Consider the following 21,351-nt stretch of genomic DNA (forward strand, 5'->3'; position numbering starts at 1 on the left):
CCATCTTACATCTACCCATTAGCGACTGCAAACCAGTACTCGTCACTTATTTGCTCACACACAAAAAATGAATTAAATCCATAATCAATGCTAATAAAACGCACAACAACAATGCGACTTTTAGCCGGGAATACAACAATCGTGCTCACAACAAACAACATCGACGACAATGATTTAATTCACAAGTCTGCAATGTTATTTTGACTCATCCCCCGCTCAGCAGAGAGTTCCACTGGATTCACTCGCTTCTCACCGAGTTCTCCTCCTGGCTGCTTCGTTCCACTTTTTCACGTTCAATTGAGGTCCAACCGGAGCAGCGGAACACGCACTCAATTGACACCACGCCAGACTGAGCGGTCAAAGGGGAGCACCCGGTGGCTAGGAGAAGGGTCAATCCGCGCGGGCGGAGCGTAGCTCTTTACGCGCCCAGCTCGCATTGTGCGGGCGTTCCACGCGCGATTGGATGATCGGCTTGGAAGCGCTACAATTAACTTAATTAATACAACAATTTGCCACAATGCACTGGAAAATGTTGGGAAAGACTACTTACTGTCTGATTTCACCGAAATGCTTTCGAATAATTATGAAGTTGAAGTAAGTTTCAACCAAAAATAATGTATTTTTATTTCTTCTTAAAATAAGCGCAAAATTTATTTTTTTAATCTTCACATTTATTTAAAACAATTTTTTTTTTGTGTGTAGACCCCGACTCGTATTTTTCAAATTCAGCTTTGTTTTTTGAGCGAAAGAGTGCGCAGGGCGGTTCCTAGGGGTATTTCTGTCTCTCTCCGTGCGATCAGCGGCCTACACGTTGGGATTCTCTGTTAGTTGATTGGGAGATTTCATCCGGAACAGACCGCATTCAGTGGCTTATCGGTAGAAACAGCAGCACTTTTCCGAAATGTCGATCAAATCCTTGACATACGTCGCGATCTTTGGCCTTTTTTGGGGCTCGATTGCGGGAACTGCAGTTGATCAGTTTGGGATGTATGGTGGTACACCGATAACCAGCACGGAAAGGAGTAATGCGGAGTTGCGCTGCATGAACATCAATCCGCAGAACTCGGTGGACTTGGAGCAGGTACGAGATAAGATAAGATAATATCCTTGAGTGACAGGAAATATCAGCTACACCCAAGTTGAAAATGTAAGCTCATTTGAATGCGGAGAGCTAATGCAATTATGGTCGATTTGTTCTAATTAACCCTTTGCGCCCTCAGTGCGCCCAATGTCAATGCTGTTCAGAACTGAGCCCTGTTCATTTAGTTTTTTTTTTTTATTATTGTGGGCATTTAATTGAACGCACAGCGAGTGGCATGCAAATCGCACAAATGACCCCCATTCGCTCCTACATGAGTGTGTAATAATGCCCAGCCTCTCTGCATATATAGATAATGGGTCTCTGGTACGGCAGCGAGATCATCGTGCACAGCCAAGACTTTCCGGGCACCTACGAGTACGACTCATGTGTCATCATCCATCTGGCCGATGCCACGGATCAGGTCAGTTGCAATTGAAATCCAACACATTTAGATAGTTATTATAATCATATGAAATATTACAGATCCGTTTGAGCCAGGCAAATCGCGGCTATGGCTATGGAAATCAGGACTACAACCGTAACCAGAACAACTATGGACGCACCAGCACCACTCAATCCTCCTATCTGGACAGCGATGAGTACCCGTCCAGATCAGTTCAGAGCCAGCAGAAGTACCTACGTTTGATCTGGAGTGAGCGCGACAACAATCTGGAGTATACCTTTAACTATACCACCACTGCACCTGGTCAGTGGTCCAACATCGGCGATCAGCGGGGTTCCTTGGTCACCCTGAACACGTACACCCAGTTCACGGGCACCGTCCAGGTGGTGAAAGCGGTCAACGATCACCTCGTGCTGACCTTCTGCGGCAACGATGTGAAGAGCTCCATATACACAGTGGTTCTCACCCGCAATCGCCTTGGTCTCAGTTCAGATGTGAGTAAATTCATCTTCTTTTAATTTCTTTTTAAAAAAATTAAATCTTTGGATTAAGCTTACAGAACACTTTTTATTGTTCTCAAAGCTTTTCATTCTGGTAAAATTTGTTTGTTTCTTAAGAAAGTTTAATATTTGTTTACAAGCTACTTAAATGACGTACTTTCCTTGTCTGCGTCAAGTAATAATATGCAAATAATTTATTTAGTAAATACTGATAGTGATGAGCAAATTTATATTGAGAGGTAAAACGAGGCTACATTGTTTACAAATTTACTTATATGCCGGTAACAAATAAGAATGAGGAATCATATATGTATGTAAATTTCTATTAAACCTAACCAACAATTTTTCCGATTTTCCAGGAGCTGCGTAGCATCAGGAATCTGCTTTCCCGCCGTGGACTCTACACGGAGACCATTCGCAAGGTCTGCAACGGATGTGGGCGTTTGGGTGGCAGCCTCTTCGCTCTTTTGGCCCTTTTGCTGGTCGCACGCTTGGCCCGGGGGCGTGGCCAGTGAGCTGGAGTGGATCGCCAGAGTGTCGAAGTGCAGTCGGCGTATTTAATGAGTCCAGCCATATTACGTTAATTTATGTATAATTTCCCTTAAGCAATACACAAGCGAGATCGCCGAGTGCTCTCCCCGAAAACTAACTCACATTGCGTCCGTTTTAATTGCTCGTCTTGTCAATTAAAATCAATTACGAATAAGACAGGGCTGACTTAAGTGGGCATTAGCCGTTGGCTAGTTGTAGGCGTTAAGTGTTTGCTTAATTCAATTAGCAGGGATCTCCACCCGCTCATTGGAATTTCGGTACCACTAATTCCGGAACAAATTCGGTTAATATTGCTGCAACCAACGTTCGCTTCGTATGGATCTGGAGACCCCAAAAGTAGGCAACAAAAAATGGGCTGCCGAAATTCATACATATAAATTACTCATACGCCATGGTGACACAGTCACACACATCGAAAGCCAATGCCATTTGCCTCTCTGATTAAGTTGTTAACGTTTCGTTTTTTACACTATCAGCACTTACCGAAAAACGAGCAGATGATCCTTATCAGGCCTCGGCAACTGACATCTGCTAAACGGTATAATCAGCGGTTTTGTTTTGGAACAAACGAGTTAGGGACCCCCAAAATCGAGACCATAAAATCGGGTCGATAGCTTTTGATACTCACGCGATTCCGCGGACATCTCGCAAGTCGAAGTACAATAGTCTGGCGATTGCTTTATTTATAAACATTTCTTTTTTTGTTGATATTTTTTGTTTCTCTTTTGATTAGCACAAATGGGAACAAACTCGCTCTGTTATCAGTCAGAAAAGAAGTCTAAAGGGAATACTCAAAAGTCTGGACACGCTCGTAAAAAGAAAACAAGCTCTTCGGGATTGCGTGGAAAAGTTTTGGCAACAAAATATTCCCCCCGATCGCGATGATTAATTTTTTTTTCAGCCAGCGAATGCATTGGTTCTTAAAGCACTAGCAGACAGCGTGCTAGGGCTAGATAAGGGCTAGATTGCATGGCCCCCGCTGGTTCTGAATCGCACTTGAACTTGAATGCGTTCATAGGTTATTGTGGTTTTTTGTTATTGTTGACTTAACGATTCCTCACCCGCACACTTTCTGCCGGATTTTACAACGCCTGATTGCAGTCATAGACCGTGTGCCCGCTTGACGTTTTGTTTTGAAAATAATAATTCACAAGCAGCCGCCGACTCACAAAACTGATAAGAGGAGCTCGTCGCACACGTAGAGTGCTCATGATAGTATGTATGTATTACAGAAGAACGAAGCTGGTGGCACATATCTTAAAGCTCGGTCCAACTAGGCAATCAGCTGGTTAGCTAGTGTCTTAAATAGGCTATTGTAACCTCAATATTGCAATACAAGGGACAGAGCATCGCTTACAGAAGAACTTCTTCTATCAGGCGGAACCCATGACCTACAGCACACATTTTATTATTTTAAGATTATTTGAGACAACAAAGCATCAGGTGCATTATCAACATGTCTAGCAAAATATAGATATCTCTGCCTGCGGTTCGTTGTAGTTCAAGAAGACCATAGTGCATCCTCAATAAATGCATTCATGATGTGATATTACTAAAAAAAAAATTACAAAACTATACTTACTTCAGTTAGTCTTATCTTCATGCTTCCCGGAACCAATGCAAATAGACTTAAGTTTTATAATTAGGTCAGTTTCAGTGGCACATGCTCGACTGTACATACACTTTATTAGGACTTACGTCATGGCCTGAGGGGTATTTGATTAATTGTGCAATAATGATACAGCTGTAGAGATCAGCCTTTGGACTTTGAGCCGCACTTGGGAAGTGCGATGAAGGCTATTTCTCCATTTTGGTTACGGATACACGTCTAGACACCAGCCAATTAGATGTAAACAAAACAATCTGAAACGTTGAATAACAAACGTTTGGCCAAAAGTGCGTCGCATTTCGCCTTGCATTCGGTTGCATGGCCCGCAAATAAAGGCGTGGTCATAAGCCAATCAATTGGAAACCCTTTTGAGCAACACACATCTGATAAGCCGCAACTACTTGCAAGATAATGGCCATACATACGCCAGTATAAAAGTGCTGATAAGGCATCGCTATAAATACTGGATCCGGAGCCAAGTGAGGCCACAGAAACGAAACGAGCGCGCCAATGATCGTACGGATTCATTAGGAACAACCCAAATATAGAGCCGACTCTATAGCGAAAGCAACCCAACTGTGATACCAAACGAACACACACAATATCCCCAAGATGTCTGCCACTAAGGTGAACCATTTGATCGGAGCGACTACGCGCTACATCGCCGGACGGAATGCGGTGCAGACGGTCTACTGGCGCACCTCCGCCGGACCCAATCCCCGGATGCTGAAGACCAACAAGCTGCAGAACTTCGATCGCACCCAGAAGGCGCCTCAGAGTGTACGGATGCAGAACTACGATCGCAGCTATATCCGGGATTAGGGAGTTTTTGATAGTTTTAGTTCCGACCTTGACATGTTCCTAATGTCGCACTAGACATATGTAAATTTTTTTTTGTGCGCTTTGTATTTATTATATAGAGAGTATTTTCCAAAGCGATAGTTCTTATCGTGCGAATTAGAGTTAATCGAATCTTAACGAAGCTGGCGCTACGACTTTTCCTGTACCTTGGCATTATATATATATGTACATATGAAAATGAAAAAAGAATGAAAAGGCAAAGATTAAATAAATGCATTCTAGCGCGTAGATAAGAGAATATTATTCGTTTTTCTGAATCGAAGTCTGACGGGGGTCTGCTAAATGCGTCATCAGTTCCAGAAGCAATGACCTAAATCGAAATGTCATAATCATCGAATGTTTTCAAATGAAAGCCCAATTGATTCCTTCGGTTTATTCCATTTTTAAGATTTTATTAATTAGTTTTATATTTATTACATACATTGAGTTCTCGTATATATATAATTTTGGGGTTTTATGTTTATGCTTTACTTCCTTTGGTTGTATGTAATTTACTTCATATAATTTGTTCGTTTAGCTTTATAATTTCGTTTTTAGATATCGTTCTTACTTATGTTTTATAGTATATTCTCGCGATTTGTTTACATTTTGTTTTAGTTAATTTAATTTGCTTTGTGGGTGAAATATGTTTATGTTAAGTTTTTTGTTTGGTTTTCGTTTTTTTTTTGTGTTTTATTTTTGAGTTTTATTATGTTTTATCGGGTTGATCATTTTACTTAAAATTACAGCCTTTATAAATAATTATTTTTATATGCTATTCATAGATTCTTTTAATTTTCCGTTTTCTCAAATTTTGTGTTTTCTTATATGTTTTTGCTTTATACTTTTTATTTCGCTTGCCGTTGTACTACGTATTCATTTTTCATTCGCATTCGTTTTAATTTTACTAAATATATATATAGAGACTTTTCCGCATCGTATTTTGATGGATCTGAATAATTTGCACACAGTATGTATATAATATATATGTATATATATAATATAATTGTTATCTAAATATATACTCATATAGACCTCATATATATTAATTTATATTTGACAATTTCAGTTGGGCTTAGTGTCTGGCTTTGCTTTTGTAGTGTAGTGTAGTTCTGGTTTGCTTCTTTTTTCATACTTCGTTTTTTTTTTTTTGCACACGGAAGATTTACACACATGAATAAAAACCGAAAAATACACACAAAACTTTGTGCATTTCCTTAGCTAGCTTTGGTTTTGATACTTTTTTTGAAATATGTTATGTTATTTTATGACCTCGTTTATTTGTTGCCTAACTCAATTCACGTGAAAACAGTTTCCGTTTGGTTTATCTCAAAAGAGAAAAATATATATTAATTATTATCTTTGTATTTTACTATTATTAAATCCATTTCATCTTTCGTTTGGTATTTGATTAAAAAATATTGCAGCTCAAAATGGTAATACTTTGGTTTTTCAAGTTAAATGTACTTTGCTTATGTCCCCTCTAAAGCATAGAACACAGTAGAGATCAGTTGGATTTTTCTCTATAATCGGGCCCATTGCTATCGCTATTGCTAATCCTAATCCATACTCCGTCCGTGCCCAATCAAATCTCAATCTTTTCCATGCTGATATCATTTTCTTAGTGGGCTGCAATCTGTAGTTTTTCTCTGGATTTCGGGCGTATCTATATTTGTGTCGTCTGATTTACGTATTTCCTTGACTCTACTTTTATGCTGCTCAGTATATTAGTATATGTATATTAGACTCTTATGTATGGTAAATTGTTTGCTAGAAATGTGTTTTCTTTTACGGAAGAATTTGGATACAATTTCATAGTTCCACTTGATTTTAGCTAAAAGTATAATTTGTCTAGTATTTTCATTACTTTTCAGCTAATCATTGCTATGTATTTTTCTGGTAATCCTATCGTTCATTGGGCGCTTTAATTGGCTTAACATAGGTGTATCGTTATCTGTATCGCGGCGTCGTTATCCTTTTTTTCTACAAGTGTATTTATTTATCCTGCATCGGCTTCAGCACAGATTCTCACAATGTGCAACATGCACTTTGAATTAATTCAAGATTAATTTCTTCTATATATTTTGCAACAGAATTTCGGCTTCCTAGGGTATCAAAATTAAACGAGTGAAAGAGGCGCAATGGACAGTTTGTCAGCAGAAGGCAATAAACGAAATTCTGTGCAAATATCTGTGGAAATAAGGTCAACTACTATAATTCAGAGAAACTGCGTAAAAATTGCACAATTTTATTGTAAATTCTTCATTTTGTCTGTCTGTCGGTCATTTCGGGTGTGTGTTTACTTCGATTCTCTTTCGTGACTAAAAATACTCAACAATTTCGTTTACATGAAACCATTTTAGCTACAATTTATATTTGTTGTATATATGGTTAAATATTTCCTACACATTCGCCATTCAACATTGATAGAAAAACCGATTTGTTTTGTTCTTGTTGTCGTTTTGCTTTTCACCATTTGCCATGTTTTGCCTCTACATCGAGATCTCGCTCTAGAAATTGCTCTGTATGTATGTATATGTTAGAAATCGTAATTCAAAAAGATACTTTTGCTGACAACAATGACCCAAAACAAATTTGGTAATGCGGGTGGTAATGATGGCTACTAAATACAACAATAATTCAAACACTTCGGTTCGAGAACTACGTAATGCACCTATGTGTCGTTAAGGTAAATCCTCGATAAATCTAAAAGAGTTCGTTGCACGTTTATTGTATTCATAGGCTCGTCCGATTCAAGGAGATCTCCCCGTCTAGCGATTCTATTCTATTACTCTCAGCCAAATAATGATCTACCGAAACTCAGATATCGTGACTTCCGGATAATGGGACTTTCAATTTGTTTTATACAATATTCATCACATTTTCTTGTGGGGTATTTTTTTTGCCTAGTTCTGGTTGCTAATTAATTTAGTTATTATTGCTGCGCCGTTACTTTGTTAGTTACTAATGTAAGTACAATATCATAAAAATAAAAATAACACTGTATATTTTGTTATTTACCATTAATTTCATTTCGCTTCATTTAATTGTTCGTAAATTATGCCTTTGTATTTTTTTCGTTTTAGTTTTACGCTTGGTTTTTCTTTATTGTAAATATAAATATATATAATATATATATCTCAGGTTTTCCATTTTAAGTACAATATAATATAACCATATACAAAGCGGTGCCCTCCATCCTGCATCCTGTATCCTGTATCCTGCGTCCTGCATCCTGCATCCTGCATCCTCCGTGGGTACCTTGACCTCTGACCTCCACCTACTCCGTGTGTGGCATTTGAAAAATTCGTAAACGGTTAGTACACTTTTAATATTCTTAGTTATTTTTTAGCGTCAGTCTTGTGTAAATTAAATTTTACTTCAAAAAACGTTTTAACACACACACACGGAGCACAGTGAAGCCTCGAAAGCACGAAAGCCCACGGGGCAGTTGATTTCAGCTGCGCTCCTGAATCGGTTTCTTTTTCGCTTCCTCGGGCCGCTTCTTGTTATAAAAAATTGCTGCTCGGCTTTACATTATACATATATATGTATATATATATATATTTTTAATAAAATGTATATAATATATGCGTGTATACACATATAAGTTTTATTCAATTCACACGTAGACGTTTGTTAAAAAATGCATTTTCTTATGTAAAAATGTTCGGCTTTCCACATTTCTTATCTGCCCTTTTCATAAATATTATAACTTGGTATCTGATTACCGTATTATACTTGTGTTGAGACGCCATCGAGATATTGTTCTTGTACATTTCTATATATGTATGTATATATATTTTCGCATATACTAACCATCGCCTAAGTGTATGTGTTTTTTATGTATGCCTCGTATATAGATTATAATTACTTTGGTTGATCGCATTCGGGAAGATTAAAGTTTACACACGGTAGTGAGAGATAGGATTCAAAGACGAGCGAGCTTAGCAAACCAATCGTAATTGAACTACATTTAGATTTTAGACAAGTTTAGTCCTAATAAATTTCCGCCTTTCTTCGACATCTTTTTGGGTTTCCACTTGGAGATTAGAGCTAATTTGACACAACCGTTTAATTCAACTATTTTATCATTTTATCTGCCTAACGATTAGCTTTTTTCGACTGCCATGCTACTGAAAGATTCGTTGCTTTTTGTATTTCGCAGCACCTAAAAATTATGCTACACAGAAGGAGGAAGAACTGAAAATGGAAATAAAAACCAAATAAAATATAAATAAATATATAAAATAAAAAAAGTTTCGATTTTGTTTTGGGCTTCATTTTATTTTCATTAAGGAATGACACATTCTACAAGCGAATCTAAATCGGAACATTAACACTTCAATAGTAATTTGGAATCAATTCATTACACACAGAAACTAGAACAAATTTTGATAATACATTCGTTTCGAAATATCGGAAAAAAGAACCTAAGCCTGAACGATGAAGTGCTGAAATTTGGAAAAAAAGAAATACTGATCTTATCGGTACGATAACCCCAAACAAAAACGGAGCCCAAAACATTTTGCAATGCTAATGTTGCGCTGTCCAATGGTCGAAACGCTTCTTTTAGGGCCAAGAGCTCGGATCGGGCGATAATACCAGCAGCGGATTCTTGCGGTTGGTTATGATGGTACGGTATTAACTTGGGTTGTTCCCACTGGGGCTCCCGATTTTGAAGAAGTTTGGATATGCTTCGGTAACGATTCGGTTCTGTTCGGGGTTTGGCAGAGTGGTAAAATGTGATGGGAAACGACGTTGTTTCTAGTCGTTCCGCTTGCTGTTATTGTCCTTTTCCTACACTCTTTATTTCTTTGCACACTCGCTCACACACCCTTTGCCCAGTAACAGAACACTTTGATAACAAAACAACGAATAACGAATAACAATATTAACTCAGGAACGAGAAGTGAGCTGCCCGATGAGGTGGCAAGCGTGAGATTAATTAGGGTGGTGGCGGTGGCGGTGCCCGTGGCGTTGGCGTCGACGTTGGCGTTTGCCTTGGTGGGCTCAAATAAAAAATGAAAAATAAACAAATAATTAACTAATAACAAATGGATTTCTCTCGCCAAGATCCCACATCTTATCGATTTGACTGCGGTTCGTATACGCTTCAGTTCCTTTTTGCCCCAGAAAACCATATTCTTGACCCAGATGATCGTCTCCAGTCCTCGTACCGTAACGTCCCTCCCATTTATTCCGATTTCGATCCTTACTGAATAACTACTGTGTGTCTCCTCCGCCGTTGCTCCCTCTATTATGAAATGTGGTTGTACTGTTCCAGCCTTTGCTGCTATACCCGCCACTATTGCATCCATCGATAGCTATACCCTCGGCAAAGTATCCCTCAGATCCTCGATACTCCAGCATGGGGATTGTTGATGCGACTGGGAGTGCGGTGAATGCGGGTTTGACGTCGGCGAGTGCAGCAATGGCGAATGGTTTTCTGTATAAAATATTTATGTATATATGGTGCCCTGAATTGCAATACTGAGAGGGGGGCGGGGGAAATGGGAAGAGGGGAGAGCAATGCGGTGGGTTCAAAAAAAAAACACACTCGATATTTAAAAAACGCAGTAAAAGTCAAATATAATAACCAACTGAAAAGAAAACGGGTAGAGGGGAAAAGAAATAAACGCAAACCAAATATTTTGCTATTCATATTTTTTTTTGCATTTTGCTAAAATTATTAAGTAGCTGTTGCTTTATTGTTATTGCTATTTATGCGTTCTTTTCTTCTTTCTCATTTCTATATTTATAGGTAGTATAGTGTGTGTGTGGGTGTGTGGTTGTTGTATGTGGTTAAATATGCTTCGTTTTTGTTTAATTGGTTTTTGTGATGATCATGGGGCATTATCCTCGTAATATGCACGTTTATATATAATTATACAAATTAGACTCCGTAGAAGTAGAATCTTATTTCCCTTCTCTGGGCCTGGCGCCTTTTCAGCGTTCTCGCCTATCTTTTGTATATTATGCAATTGCTGAATTCATTTAGGTAGGTAGGTACTTAGTCTAAAAACATTTTGTGCTCTTAGTTGAGCTGCACTTAATCAGTTGATGTTCCTTCATTAAAATATATATTATTCTTTGCGCTATGATATATATGTATTGTATATATATATAATTTTTCACTTTCCTTTTACGTTCGTCTAATTGCTATTTCTTTTTTGTTGGTTTGTTTGTTACTTGCCATTTGTTCATTTAATATATATATGTATATATAATATAAATATTCACTATATATAAACTAAATAGATTTTTACGATGGGACAATCTGCTCTCTGCTCTTTGCTGCTGTTCAGTAAAAACTTAAGAACTTCTTTTCGCTCTCCTTCATTCAAGTCGTACAATAAATTGAGTTTACAAACATTTTACTCGTCTCAGTTGTTTGTTTTTCTTTTGGTTTTCCTTTTCTTTGTTTTCTTTTTTGTTTGTCAGCAAAAATGTTCATTCGTTCTTTAATTAATTAATCGTTATGGTTTTAATTATGCCTTGGCATTATCTTTATAATGTATATATGTATATATCTGTATAATATATTTAATATTGTTTTAAACCTAAACAATTTATTTATGAATTTTCGCTTTCAAAATATCACGTATATACTTAAGTTATGCCTTGGATTTATTAGTTATGATCGGTTCTGTGTGTCTGATTAGTCTGCGGAAGATTAAATTGCTGGGATGGCTGGTTGAAAAGAGTGAATGAAGAACTCATTTCGAAATTAGGCCTCACATCCCACCCAGCAATTTGGATTCAACTGGGACTGGATGATAGATGGATGATCCCAGTGCTCGAATCCGGGCCTTCGAACTAAATAAAATCCCTATTGACTGACATACATGTAAGTACTGTTGGTTGGTGGTTTCTATGTTGCTTCTTCGACTTGATTTCAGTTTTAGTTTTTAACTAGAGCATGCCTAAGTGAATTATTGCTTTCCATTTCATTACATTACATTTGTGTTGCTTCGTTTCAACAAAGAGTAATTTTTCATGTCTAATTATTGTTACGATTCGATTTAAAAATGTTTTGTATTTAACTATTTAACAATTTAGTAAAAATTTGTCAACAACTTCGCAGCGAAGTCCATTTGCGGCGGCAGCGAGTCTCAACCAAATTGTTTTTATTTTTTTGTTTGGGATTTGAATGTGGGCGACCTCGGCGACATCTGTTTTAGCAGGTATTTTTGAAACCTCTGGGTTGGTTTATTACAATACGATAACAGTATTTAGTGGGCAAATAATTTAGTTTCGTTCAATAAGGCATACACGTATATGTAAATATTTATCTCGAATTTTCATATTTCAGCCAAATTATGCACCAATTTTGAATGGAATTCGCTCGCAGGTCGCCGGCTGCCCCCGCAAATGTTTGGCCATCGCGTTCGCATTACTTTAAATAATTTTGGTTAACACATCTCGCTTTTCTCGTTCGTGTTTTTGATTAGTTTTGATGCCATCATCATAACAATAGATACAACAAAATCTTAAGTGAGTGTAGAAAAACAGAAATAATAAATCAACATTTACGCAGAGCTTGTTTTGCTTGATTTTCGCTTGTACATTAGTTTATTAAATTATTATTTTATTTTACGTTTGCTTGCATTTCGTATATATTTAACTATATTCTTGTGTAACACACACCTATGAGTGTCTATGTATTGCTTGAGTTTTTTTTTATCTATTTTCTTTTCGCTAGAGCTTTGAGTTTAGCTTTCCTTTAATAGTCTCTCTAATATATGCCTCCCGTTTATAATAGTCGGGAGTTGTGTGTATGTTTTTCGCCTTTTTAGCTAGCATATTTTGAATATCTTTATTGTAGTGTTTTTTGTTTTTTTTCTTTTTTTGTATTTAGTTCACTTTTTGCTTGGCTTATGTGGCTAGATTTCATGATTTTTACTTGTCCTCCATTAGTATTTTCTTTTAGACTAAAATTTCGTTCAGTTTTCTTTTGCTTGGCTTACAAGTTAGGTTTTCATTTCCTTTTAAACGAATACTGATCGGAAAGTTAAGGGAATTTTCATAAGTTATCCTTGACTTTCCGCCCAGGACTCGTGGGTGTGCGTCTGTGTGTGTGTGTGTAAGAGTTTTAGTGTGTGCTTGCTTTGCTGCTTGACTTTGTCGTCTCCTTTGCTTATTCATCTTTTTGCTTTGTATTGCTGTATGTGTCTGTGTGGGACAGTTACAGTTACAGTTACGAGTTACAGTTACTTTACGCTTTATATGTATTGTATATATGTATATAAATTAATTTATGCATAATATTATGTCTTTAATCTTCGATCGCTGCCCCGCTTTCTTAGTATAGTATATAGTGTGTGTTATGCAATTTTGCTTGTTTATTCCCTATATAGTATATTTATAAGTGCGTTCGTCCTGCACGTGTGTGTGTGTATGTGGGTGTTTGTTGGTTTGAGTGTGAGTGCTTTCCACATCATCTGCTGCATCTGAATTATCCAGTTTTGTATGTTTAGCATGATGTTTCCTATATAGTATAGTTTAAATATGGTTTTAAGTTCTCCTCCTCTGGCTCTAGTTCTACATATATATTTTTCTGTCTTTCACTTGCTGACTTTCCACACACACTGCAGTCCTGTCGACGTCCCTATGGTTATAGCCCCTTCCCCCGCTACCCCTCCCCTGCTCCACCGCTAATTGCACATCATAAATGTTTCCTCTACCAAAATTTTATCCCCCATCACTCATCACACTCACTCACACTGCCACACTGGCAACATCCCTAATAACATAAGCAGCTTACTTTACAGCATTTTGCAATGGTTTCCTTGCGCTCTATATGTATGTATGCGTGTAGGTGTGTGTGCTTGTGTGGGTGAGTGTCCTTCCAGAGCTTCTACCTTCAATATACGATTTCCTTTGACTAAACATTTCCGAAATTGCAGCTGTGGTGCGTGTATTTCTGTGTCTCAGCTTATATAAATTCTATTTATGCTTTGTAGTTTACTTTTGTTGCTGTGGCTCTTTGTTGCATGTTTGTTGTTGTTCTTGTTTTGGTAGTAGTAGTAGTAGTAGCATCACTATTGTTGCTGTTGCTGTTGCATCCTCAAAGTTAACATGGATAAATTCCTACAAAATAATCGAAAAAATGTTGGCAAAAAACTTCATACATATGCCTAGTAATTTTTATGATTTATATCGGTATTTGTTATATACTATTATATATAAGCAAAGTGATTGTGCCAACTACTACTATTTACATTCATTCTCTGCTATTTACAGCAAGCAAAACCGAAAAATAAAATGAGTCCAATCAAAAGAAATCGAAGATTAAATAATATAAATTTAGTTTTTCCCTCGCTATGGCATTCAACTAATTTACATTACATGTACATACATATTTTTAGTGTGTGTGGCCAAAACTAAAGCTCCGAACTTAGCATAAATTAAATTAAACCATACGCATATTAACATAATCGTAATCAACTAAAATTATAAACTAAGAGTGCGGCTGCTGCTGCAGTTCGATCAGAGTTGAGGGGCATACATATATAGCATATAGCGTGGTATTGTTGTTGTAGTTGTTGTTGTCGCAGATTGTTGTAGTTTGTAGTTGTCGTTGCAGTTGTTGTTGTTGCAGTTTAGTTGTTGGTATGATTTTATTATTCAGGGCAGCTCTCAACGAAAAATTGGCGACTACGAAAATTTGTTTACTTTATGTTTTTCTTTTTTTTCGGATTTAACCTATTTTGTGGTGGTTGATTTTTGGTGGTGGTTGTTGTTGTTGTTGTAGTTGGTGGTGGTGGTGCGCCAAGAAAAAATGAAAGAAAAGAAAGCAAATACCGATATGTGTAGGCTACGACAAACGACAAAATGGCCAGCGAGATACAAAATACTGTGAGGCTGGGCTCAACGAAACTCACCTTGGTAATTCTGAGGCCAAATGGTGGGTACATTCTGCAGGAAAAAAATATAACAATAAGTATTTTACAGATTATATGCCATAGATGCAGTATTGTGGTCAAAGTAAGAGCACAAAAATTGGGACCAAATTATAGTACATACATATATTATTCTAAAACATTTACTTTAAAATACATCTTTATAAAAGTATAAGCCTGAAATCGTGGCAGATATGCATATATGTATGTATCATTATCAGTGCTATTATTTTGACCTTATCTGCATCGCATCGAATCGCACTCACCATTGGCACACTGTAGTACTGATAGAATGGCTGATATTGCATGGCTGAAGGTGGGTAGATGGCTGGCACTCCAGCGGCTGTAAAGTCAGTAACTAGGTTTGGTTAATTGTTTCCCAATTGATGTTGGTGTTGGTGGTTGGTGGTTGGTGGTGTTTTGGTTGTAGTTGTTGTTGTGTTGATGAAGTGTATTATCGAGTTAAGAAAGAGAGCGTAATGAAATACAAAGAAAAGAAAAACAAATGTCAATAAAACCAAGTGAAACTCAGAGAAACGATGAAGACCCATCAAACATAGCATAGATTAATATATCTATATTTTTTTATACTTTCGCATATAACTCACCTGGCGGATATACAGCGGCTGCGAACTGATCCATAGGTATATTGCTGATCGGTGCCGGCGGCGTGGTGGTATAGTAGACGGCTCCGTTTGTGGCCACAATTGACTGCAGAGGATTGGGCTGGCATAGAGAATTTTTATATTAGTTTATGGCACTTGCACAGACAGCGATGTGAAAGCACTTACCTGCTTTTTGATGGCCGGTGCAATGTTCAGCTTCCGATCTCGTAGTACCACGCATTCACCCTATTTTTTTTTTTTTTGGGCCAGAGTGAGAGAGCGATGGAAGAGAAAGACAGAGGGAGAAAGCATAAATAGATGAGCATTAATATCAGAATATTGCATTATCAACACACAAGCCGAACGAAGAAATTCAAATTCAAATCGAACGCAGCAGCATCAAAAATTCTCAAAAAATAGTTAAAAATTAATGCGCAACGCTTTTGGTTTTATATTGTGTCTTTTTTTTATTATTTAAATCTTCTGTTCATTTTTTGCTTTTTATGGCACGGCCATGGCTAAGAGAGAGAGAAACACGTGCCAAGGCAAAATACCATTACCAAAGTTATATATACAGCTGCGGTTAAAATAATAGCACTACTGCAGGTGGAAAGTTGATTTCCTAAAAAAAGGTATTGAATGTTTATTTTTTTTAAAGTCTGATTGCATGAATAATAAGTATCATATGTTGTCTCTCTAAGCAAGAAATTTTTAGTCTCTCAATGTAACGGTTCTTTTTGTTTTTGGGCACTTTCTGCAAAAGGGCGCTAAATGAGGCGGTAACAAAAATAGCACTGACCACGTTTTTGCTAAATAAAATTAATAGGAGTGATTGCTTTGGGTTTTTTTTCGACATATTTTGAAAAAAGGAGTTGCATTAAAGGTTTTAATTGAATTTTTTTCAAAAGAAGACCAAAAATTCTCTAGTTATGGGTCGGGGAAAGCATTTTACCGTCGAAATAAGGAATTTGATTAAAAATATGATCTGTGAAGGTAAAACCTAAGCTAAAATGAGACGGTTTTTTTTGTTTTTCAAACAATATGATCCGCAACGCACTGCTGTTTGTCGAAAATAACGAAAAACGTGGAAGAAAGCCCTCTATGTCCAATGTGGGTATCAAGCGCTTGGTTCGGCAAAGCAAGAAGGAGCCTTTTAAGCCGGTGACGGAACTGAAGAAGGAGCTTCAGATAGCTGCAAACGTAGAAAAAGTTCGCAAACACTTAAGACAAAACAACCATAATGTGTGCAGTCCCAGAAAAGTCCCGCTTTTGACTGTGAAGCATGTGGCAAAGCGAATCGAATATGCCAAGATACGCAAGGACTGGCCTGTGGAGAAGTGGCGCCACATTTTGTGGTCAGATGAGAGCAAAATTGGGTTTTTTGGTTGGAAAGGCTCTCGGTCTTATGTTCCGCGTCCACCGCGAACTGAAAATAATCCTCGCTTCACCTTTAAGACGGTAATGCACTGGGGATCAAACATCATGGTATGGGCGTGCTTTTCATACTATGGAGTAGATCCGATTCATATGATTCAAGGCATCATGGATCAGCACATTTACACAGATATCCTGGAAAATGTGATGGCGCTATATGCCGAGGATGAAATGCCGTTTTTTTGGACATTTCAACAGGATAACGACCCAAAACACACGAGGAAGAAGGCTCGAAAGTGGTTTGAGCAGAAATCGATCCGAGTAATGATCAGTCACCCGACTTGAATCCAATCGAAAAACTTTGTGCGGACGTGAAAAAAAGGTTTCTGAAGCCAAGCCCAACCATAACGAGAAGTTTGGATTCATGGGGGATCGAGGATCAAGGATTCATGGAGCAAAATTCCTCAAAAACGGTACCAGGACTTGGTGGACTCCATGCCAAGAGGATGCGCAGCTGTCATTGCCTACAATGGTCACGCAACCAAATATTAAGATTCTTTAAACATAGTTCTTAAGATATAATCCATTTGTTGAACTCTTATTTTATTTTTTTAGTTAGTTTTAGCAAAATACGAGAAACAGTGCTATTTTTGTTACCGCCTAAATTTGGAGGTTTTTCTTTGTTTTACCAATTATTTTTAAAATATCCATTAGATCTGTTACCAATTTTATTATTTCAATTGAAAATCATTGTAGTATTTAAGATTAGTGGAAAAAATTGTGAAAAAATGTCAGAAAATAGAGAAACGATGGGGCAAACACGAAATGTGCTTTTGGTGCTATTATTGTTACCGCAACTGTATATATAAAGTATATAGGTGTAAATGTTTATACTGTGGGGTGTTGTGTGTGTGCGTGTGTGTGTGTGATTAAATTAGGTAAGGTTTATTACAAAATGTCATGTACATATGTTGCATAACTAGATTTGCGCTGTTTTTGCTGTGGTTTTAAATTTGGCTTCAAAAGCAAATCCAATCGCCAACTTATTGCTCACATTGTTTCGTAAATTTCATATTCAATTTTCGCGGCACAAAATTCAACAACATGTTTATTTTAATCAACAAACATAAACACAAAAATTAATTAACCAGAATAATGAACTCATTTAAAAAAGTATAAAAACTGAAAAGGCACAAAAGCATTGTTAAGAGAACAAAATTCAATTTGGAATATAAAGCTTGCTTCGTTTCTTCTCTCGTCTCGTGTTTCCTACTAAATAACAATGATAATAATTATATATAAATTTAATACAAAAACAAACAATAAAACTGTAAAACCAATAATAATGTAACACCAACACCAAGTTAAAAGTGTAGATATATATATAAAATCACAGAAAGTATATCCCAAGTTTTATTTTTTCGTAGTAAGGTCGTTAGTTTAAAATCTCGTAAGCCTCTTTCACAAAGCCTTTTATAGGGAACTTTTCCACAAGTTCATTTTCGTTCGAAAAATGCCCTTTTTAAAAATGCATTTAGCTTCTCTTCGACCCAATAAATCAGCCAATTTACATTTAATACCTTTTCCTACGGCAAAAAAAAAACTACTAACGCAGATGGGAAGCTGGCTGACTGGCCGTCTGGCAGCCAGTTCATCTTTAATTGCCAATTAGTCCCGGCTGATACCCTTGTGATTTGCGCATGAAATGCATGAAAAGGACGCGACGCCACAAAGAGATAAGCCCAGACTCCTTGAGAGGGAGTGGCGGTTTTGAGTGGTGACCCCTCTTGGCAGCGGTAATAACCATTAACCTAAGCAAATGTTTGCGGGCCAAGGAGATGCTGCTACTTTGTCGTTAAAAAAAAAAACAAAATACGGAAAAATAACGTGGAAAATGAAAAGAAAAGCGAGGCGGGACGAGACGAGGCACGGAAAAACCTGAGCCGCCGTATCCTTTTCTGACCGCCGCAGGGCAAACATTGTTTTCATTTATGTTCGAGTTGGCCGCCCTCGAGCCATCGTCCTCGGCCAGCGACACAGGAATAAGGACCCTAACAAAGGGCCAACAGTTGAGAAAGTAAACTAAAGATGAAACGTATGGCAAAAGGAGCCCTGAAAGGAGGCCCACCTCCTCCCCCCTGCCAACCATTCTTAACCACCTCTTGTCTTGGCTGAATTTAATTAAGAATCCTTTTGCAGGCTGGCTTTTACGGCGGTGATGGCGGTGGCCTTTTGTTTCAGCCCACAAAAAGGACAACAAAACTGTGCCGTGCTCCACTCTAAAATGATTTAAAATTGAAGAGTCTACAGTCCACTCTTCTCCTGGAGTTGAGTAGGCAAATCTCATACATTCGAAATGTGCGTTTCGAGTTCATTTTACGGACCCAAATTTGCTCTAATCTATATGTATTTGTGTTGCGTATTTATGCATGTATGAGGTGACAATGGTTTTTGGGTATGGGTGTGGGATTAGTTTGCCATCATAGAACATATACACAAAAATTAGTATACGCAGTGTGGGCTTTGGTTTCGGTGGACTGATATGATATAATATGTACTCGGGTATGTGTTTTCGGGATTGTGGTCCCGGTTGGCCCTTTTTGTTGAACGCTGTGGCTTTTGATGAGTTCGTGGTCGAACAAAAAACTCGAACTAAATGCTAAACTTTTCTAAATGAAATTTAATTAGTGTAATGTGTGTGTTGTCTCCTCTCTCGCTGGGGTGGTGTTGTGCATGTAACCGTCTATGTGCGCGGGTGTGTGTGTGTGTAAATTATAAAACTTGGTTAAACGTTGCCAGGACTTGTTTTTATTGTTGTTGACGCTGCCTCTGTGTGCCCGTTTCAGCTTTTGCCTTTTGCATAGAGTATGGTCGTTGTTATCCTTGTTCTGCCTGCGGGCATTATGCCTTCTGCTTTCTGCTCTCTCCCTTTTGCATTCACAAGGACACTCGTGTCCTAGTCTCGGGCAGCAGTGGCAGCAACAGCAGCAGCAATAGCAGCAACAAGAGGTGGAACAACAACCAGAACGACAACAATGCATATTAATGACGAGCGGCAAAAGTTTTTCACTTAATATGCCACAGAGCACGGCGGAAGCTTCAGCCTCCGAACAGCACAGTGTATACATACTATGTATCGCAGAAAAGGGTAAAAGGTAAATGGGAATTTTCCCAGAAATGGGTAAAAGTTGCATCACTCACCCTGGCGGGGCAGTGGCAGTGCTTATGCAATAATTATAATCAATTAGTATGCCAAAACAAAATATGGCAGACAAGTTCATTTTGTAATGAGCCACCTGGAGGCTGAACTTTTTTTTATGGTGCGAGTTGAACCTAGCCCAGATCTTTACTTTATATAGTCAGGAAACTAGTGGCAACAGCTACACGGGAAAAAATCAGTTAATGACCAGAAGTTGTTCAAAAGATATTAGTAAGGCTTACAATATATAAGAAAAACTTATTTGGAAAGTTACAATTTATATTTTCTGTATATATGATCGATTATTCCCCGTCCTTACATTGTATTTCTCGCAGTGTAAGAAAGAAAGAGCGTGGGTTGCCCTGGGGAGCAGGTGATTGGACTGCTAAGTATGGGTTCGATAGATATATATATATATATGGTATTCCCTAGGAACTTTTACGCCGCGCACTTACATTGCTGGGGATTGGAATTGGATTATTATTATTATTACTGCTGCTGCTGTTGGTTCGTTAATTATTCCGCAATTGGAAAAATGTGCAATACACAATCGATTTGTAATCAGCAAATTAGGCGAGAACGGAAAAGATGTGCCAACAATGCAACTTTACACGAAAATACAACTCAAAACGGAACTCAAGACTTGGATATCAAAACGAGAATTCAAAGGCAACAAGGCAACGCACTAAGGTATTGTCTATATAGTCTAGTCTATTAAAGTCTATGGAGACCGCGCTCCAGTGTAACGGAGCCAAAAGAGCAAAATTCGCTAATTGTTTAATTGATTGCATAAAATGAGCATTAAAAACGGTGCAACGAACTCAACATTTGTTTGCATTTGCATTTGATTTTTGGTTTTGGTTTTGGTTTTAGCTTAACGGGCAAACTTCGGTATTATATCAATAGGATTGGATATGTGTGTGTGTGGGATCATAGAATTATATTGAAGGAAAGTAGGGCTGCCTACGCTTTTGGGGAAGGTGGTAATGTGGGGTTATATAACTGGGTGAGTGGTGTTGTGGTATTGTAAGAATGTGTTTTTTTGAATGTGTTTTTTTTTGGTTTCTGGCAATGAAACGATATAAGGAACGCAACGGAATCGAATGTAACGTAACGGAATGGCAACGCAACGGAAATGTAACGTAACTCGGAAACGTAAACTCAACAAAAACGCAATAAGAAGAAATTTATAAAAGAACAAAGTGCCGTCCGTACCTAAGGCGGTACATCAATCAGATCATCATATATCATATATCGCACAGTGGCGACAATCATATGAGGTA

At 37.8% G+C, this 21,351-nt stretch overlaps 3 protein-coding genes across 11 annotated transcripts in view; 2 read left to right on the forward strand and 1 right to left on the reverse strand.

Moving 5' to 3' along the window:
• The first annotated feature begins 806 nt into the window (after positions 1 to 806).
• Positions 807 to 2,633, forward strand: LOC6737382. Its single transcript, XM_002084184.4, has 4 exons — positions 807 to 1,081; positions 1,392 to 1,502; positions 1,565 to 1,978; positions 2,344 to 2,633. The coding sequence occupies exons 1-4, from the start codon at positions 902 to 904 to the stop codon at positions 2,497 to 2,499; spliced, it is 861 nt and encodes a 286-aa protein (XP_002084220.1). The 5' UTR covers positions 807 to 901; the 3' UTR covers positions 2,500 to 2,633.
• Positions 2,634 to 4,619: 1,986 nt separating this feature from the next.
• Positions 4,620 to 5,244, forward strand: LOC27206287. The gene has a single exon (XM_016171174.3). It carries the CDS (start codon positions 4,758 to 4,760, stop codon positions 4,965 to 4,967), a length of 210 nt encoding a protein of 69 aa, XP_016031127.1. The 5' UTR covers positions 4,620 to 4,757; the 3' UTR covers positions 4,968 to 5,244.
• A 4,007-nt stretch (positions 5,245 to 9,251) lies between these two features.
• LOC27207730 (protein boule) overlaps positions 9,252 to 21,351 on the reverse strand; it is a 30,296-nt gene continuing 18,196 nt past the window's right edge. For 3 of the 9 annotated variants that reach the window (XM_039293559.2, XM_039293561.2, XM_039293560.2), the window contains 5 exons: positions 15,682 to 15,741; positions 15,499 to 15,616; positions 15,157 to 15,248; positions 14,873 to 14,906; positions 9,252 to 10,434 (listed from right to left, as the gene is read on the reverse strand). In XM_039293559.2, the coding sequence (XP_039149493.1) occupies positions 10,313 to 10,434; positions 14,873 to 14,906; positions 15,157 to 15,248; positions 15,499 to 15,616; positions 15,682 to 15,741 (426 nt within the window). In that variant the 3' untranslated portion in view covers positions 9,252 to 10,312. Of the gene's footprint in view, positions 10,435 to 10,635; positions 14,079 to 14,279; positions 14,694 to 14,872; positions 14,907 to 15,156; positions 15,249 to 15,498; positions 15,617 to 15,681; positions 15,742 to 21,351 lie in introns of those variants that run through there. The other 6 variants (XR_006541812.1, XM_039293562.2, XM_039293563.2 and 3 more) reach the window with 6 other exon arrangements.

Source organism: Drosophila simulans, chromosome 3L (genome assembly GCF_016746395.2).
Source record: "Drosophila simulans strain w501 chromosome 3L, Prin_Dsim_3.1, whole genome shotgun sequence".
Taxonomy (NCBI): domain Eukaryota; kingdom Metazoa; phylum Arthropoda; class Insecta; order Diptera; family Drosophilidae; genus Drosophila; species Drosophila simulans.

Excerpts from the sequence above, each read along its gene's own strand:
- LOC27206287 (XM_016171174.3), top strand. The coding sequence starts at position 4,758 with ATGTCTGCCACTAAGGTGAACCATTTGATCGGAGCGACTACGCGCTAC.
- LOC6737382 (XM_002084184.4), top strand. The coding sequence starts at position 902 with ATGTCGATCAAATCCTTGACATACGTCGCGATCTTTGGCCTTTTTTGG. Across the intron at positions 1,082-1,391 it reads ACTCGGTGGACTTGGAGCAG|ATAATGGGTCTCTGGTACGG; the intron begins GTACGAGATAAG and ends CTGCATATATAG. Across the intron at positions 1,979-2,343 it reads GCCTTGGTCTCAGTTCAGAT|GAGCTGCGTAGCATCAGGAA; the intron begins GTGAGTAAATTC and ends CCGATTTTCCAG.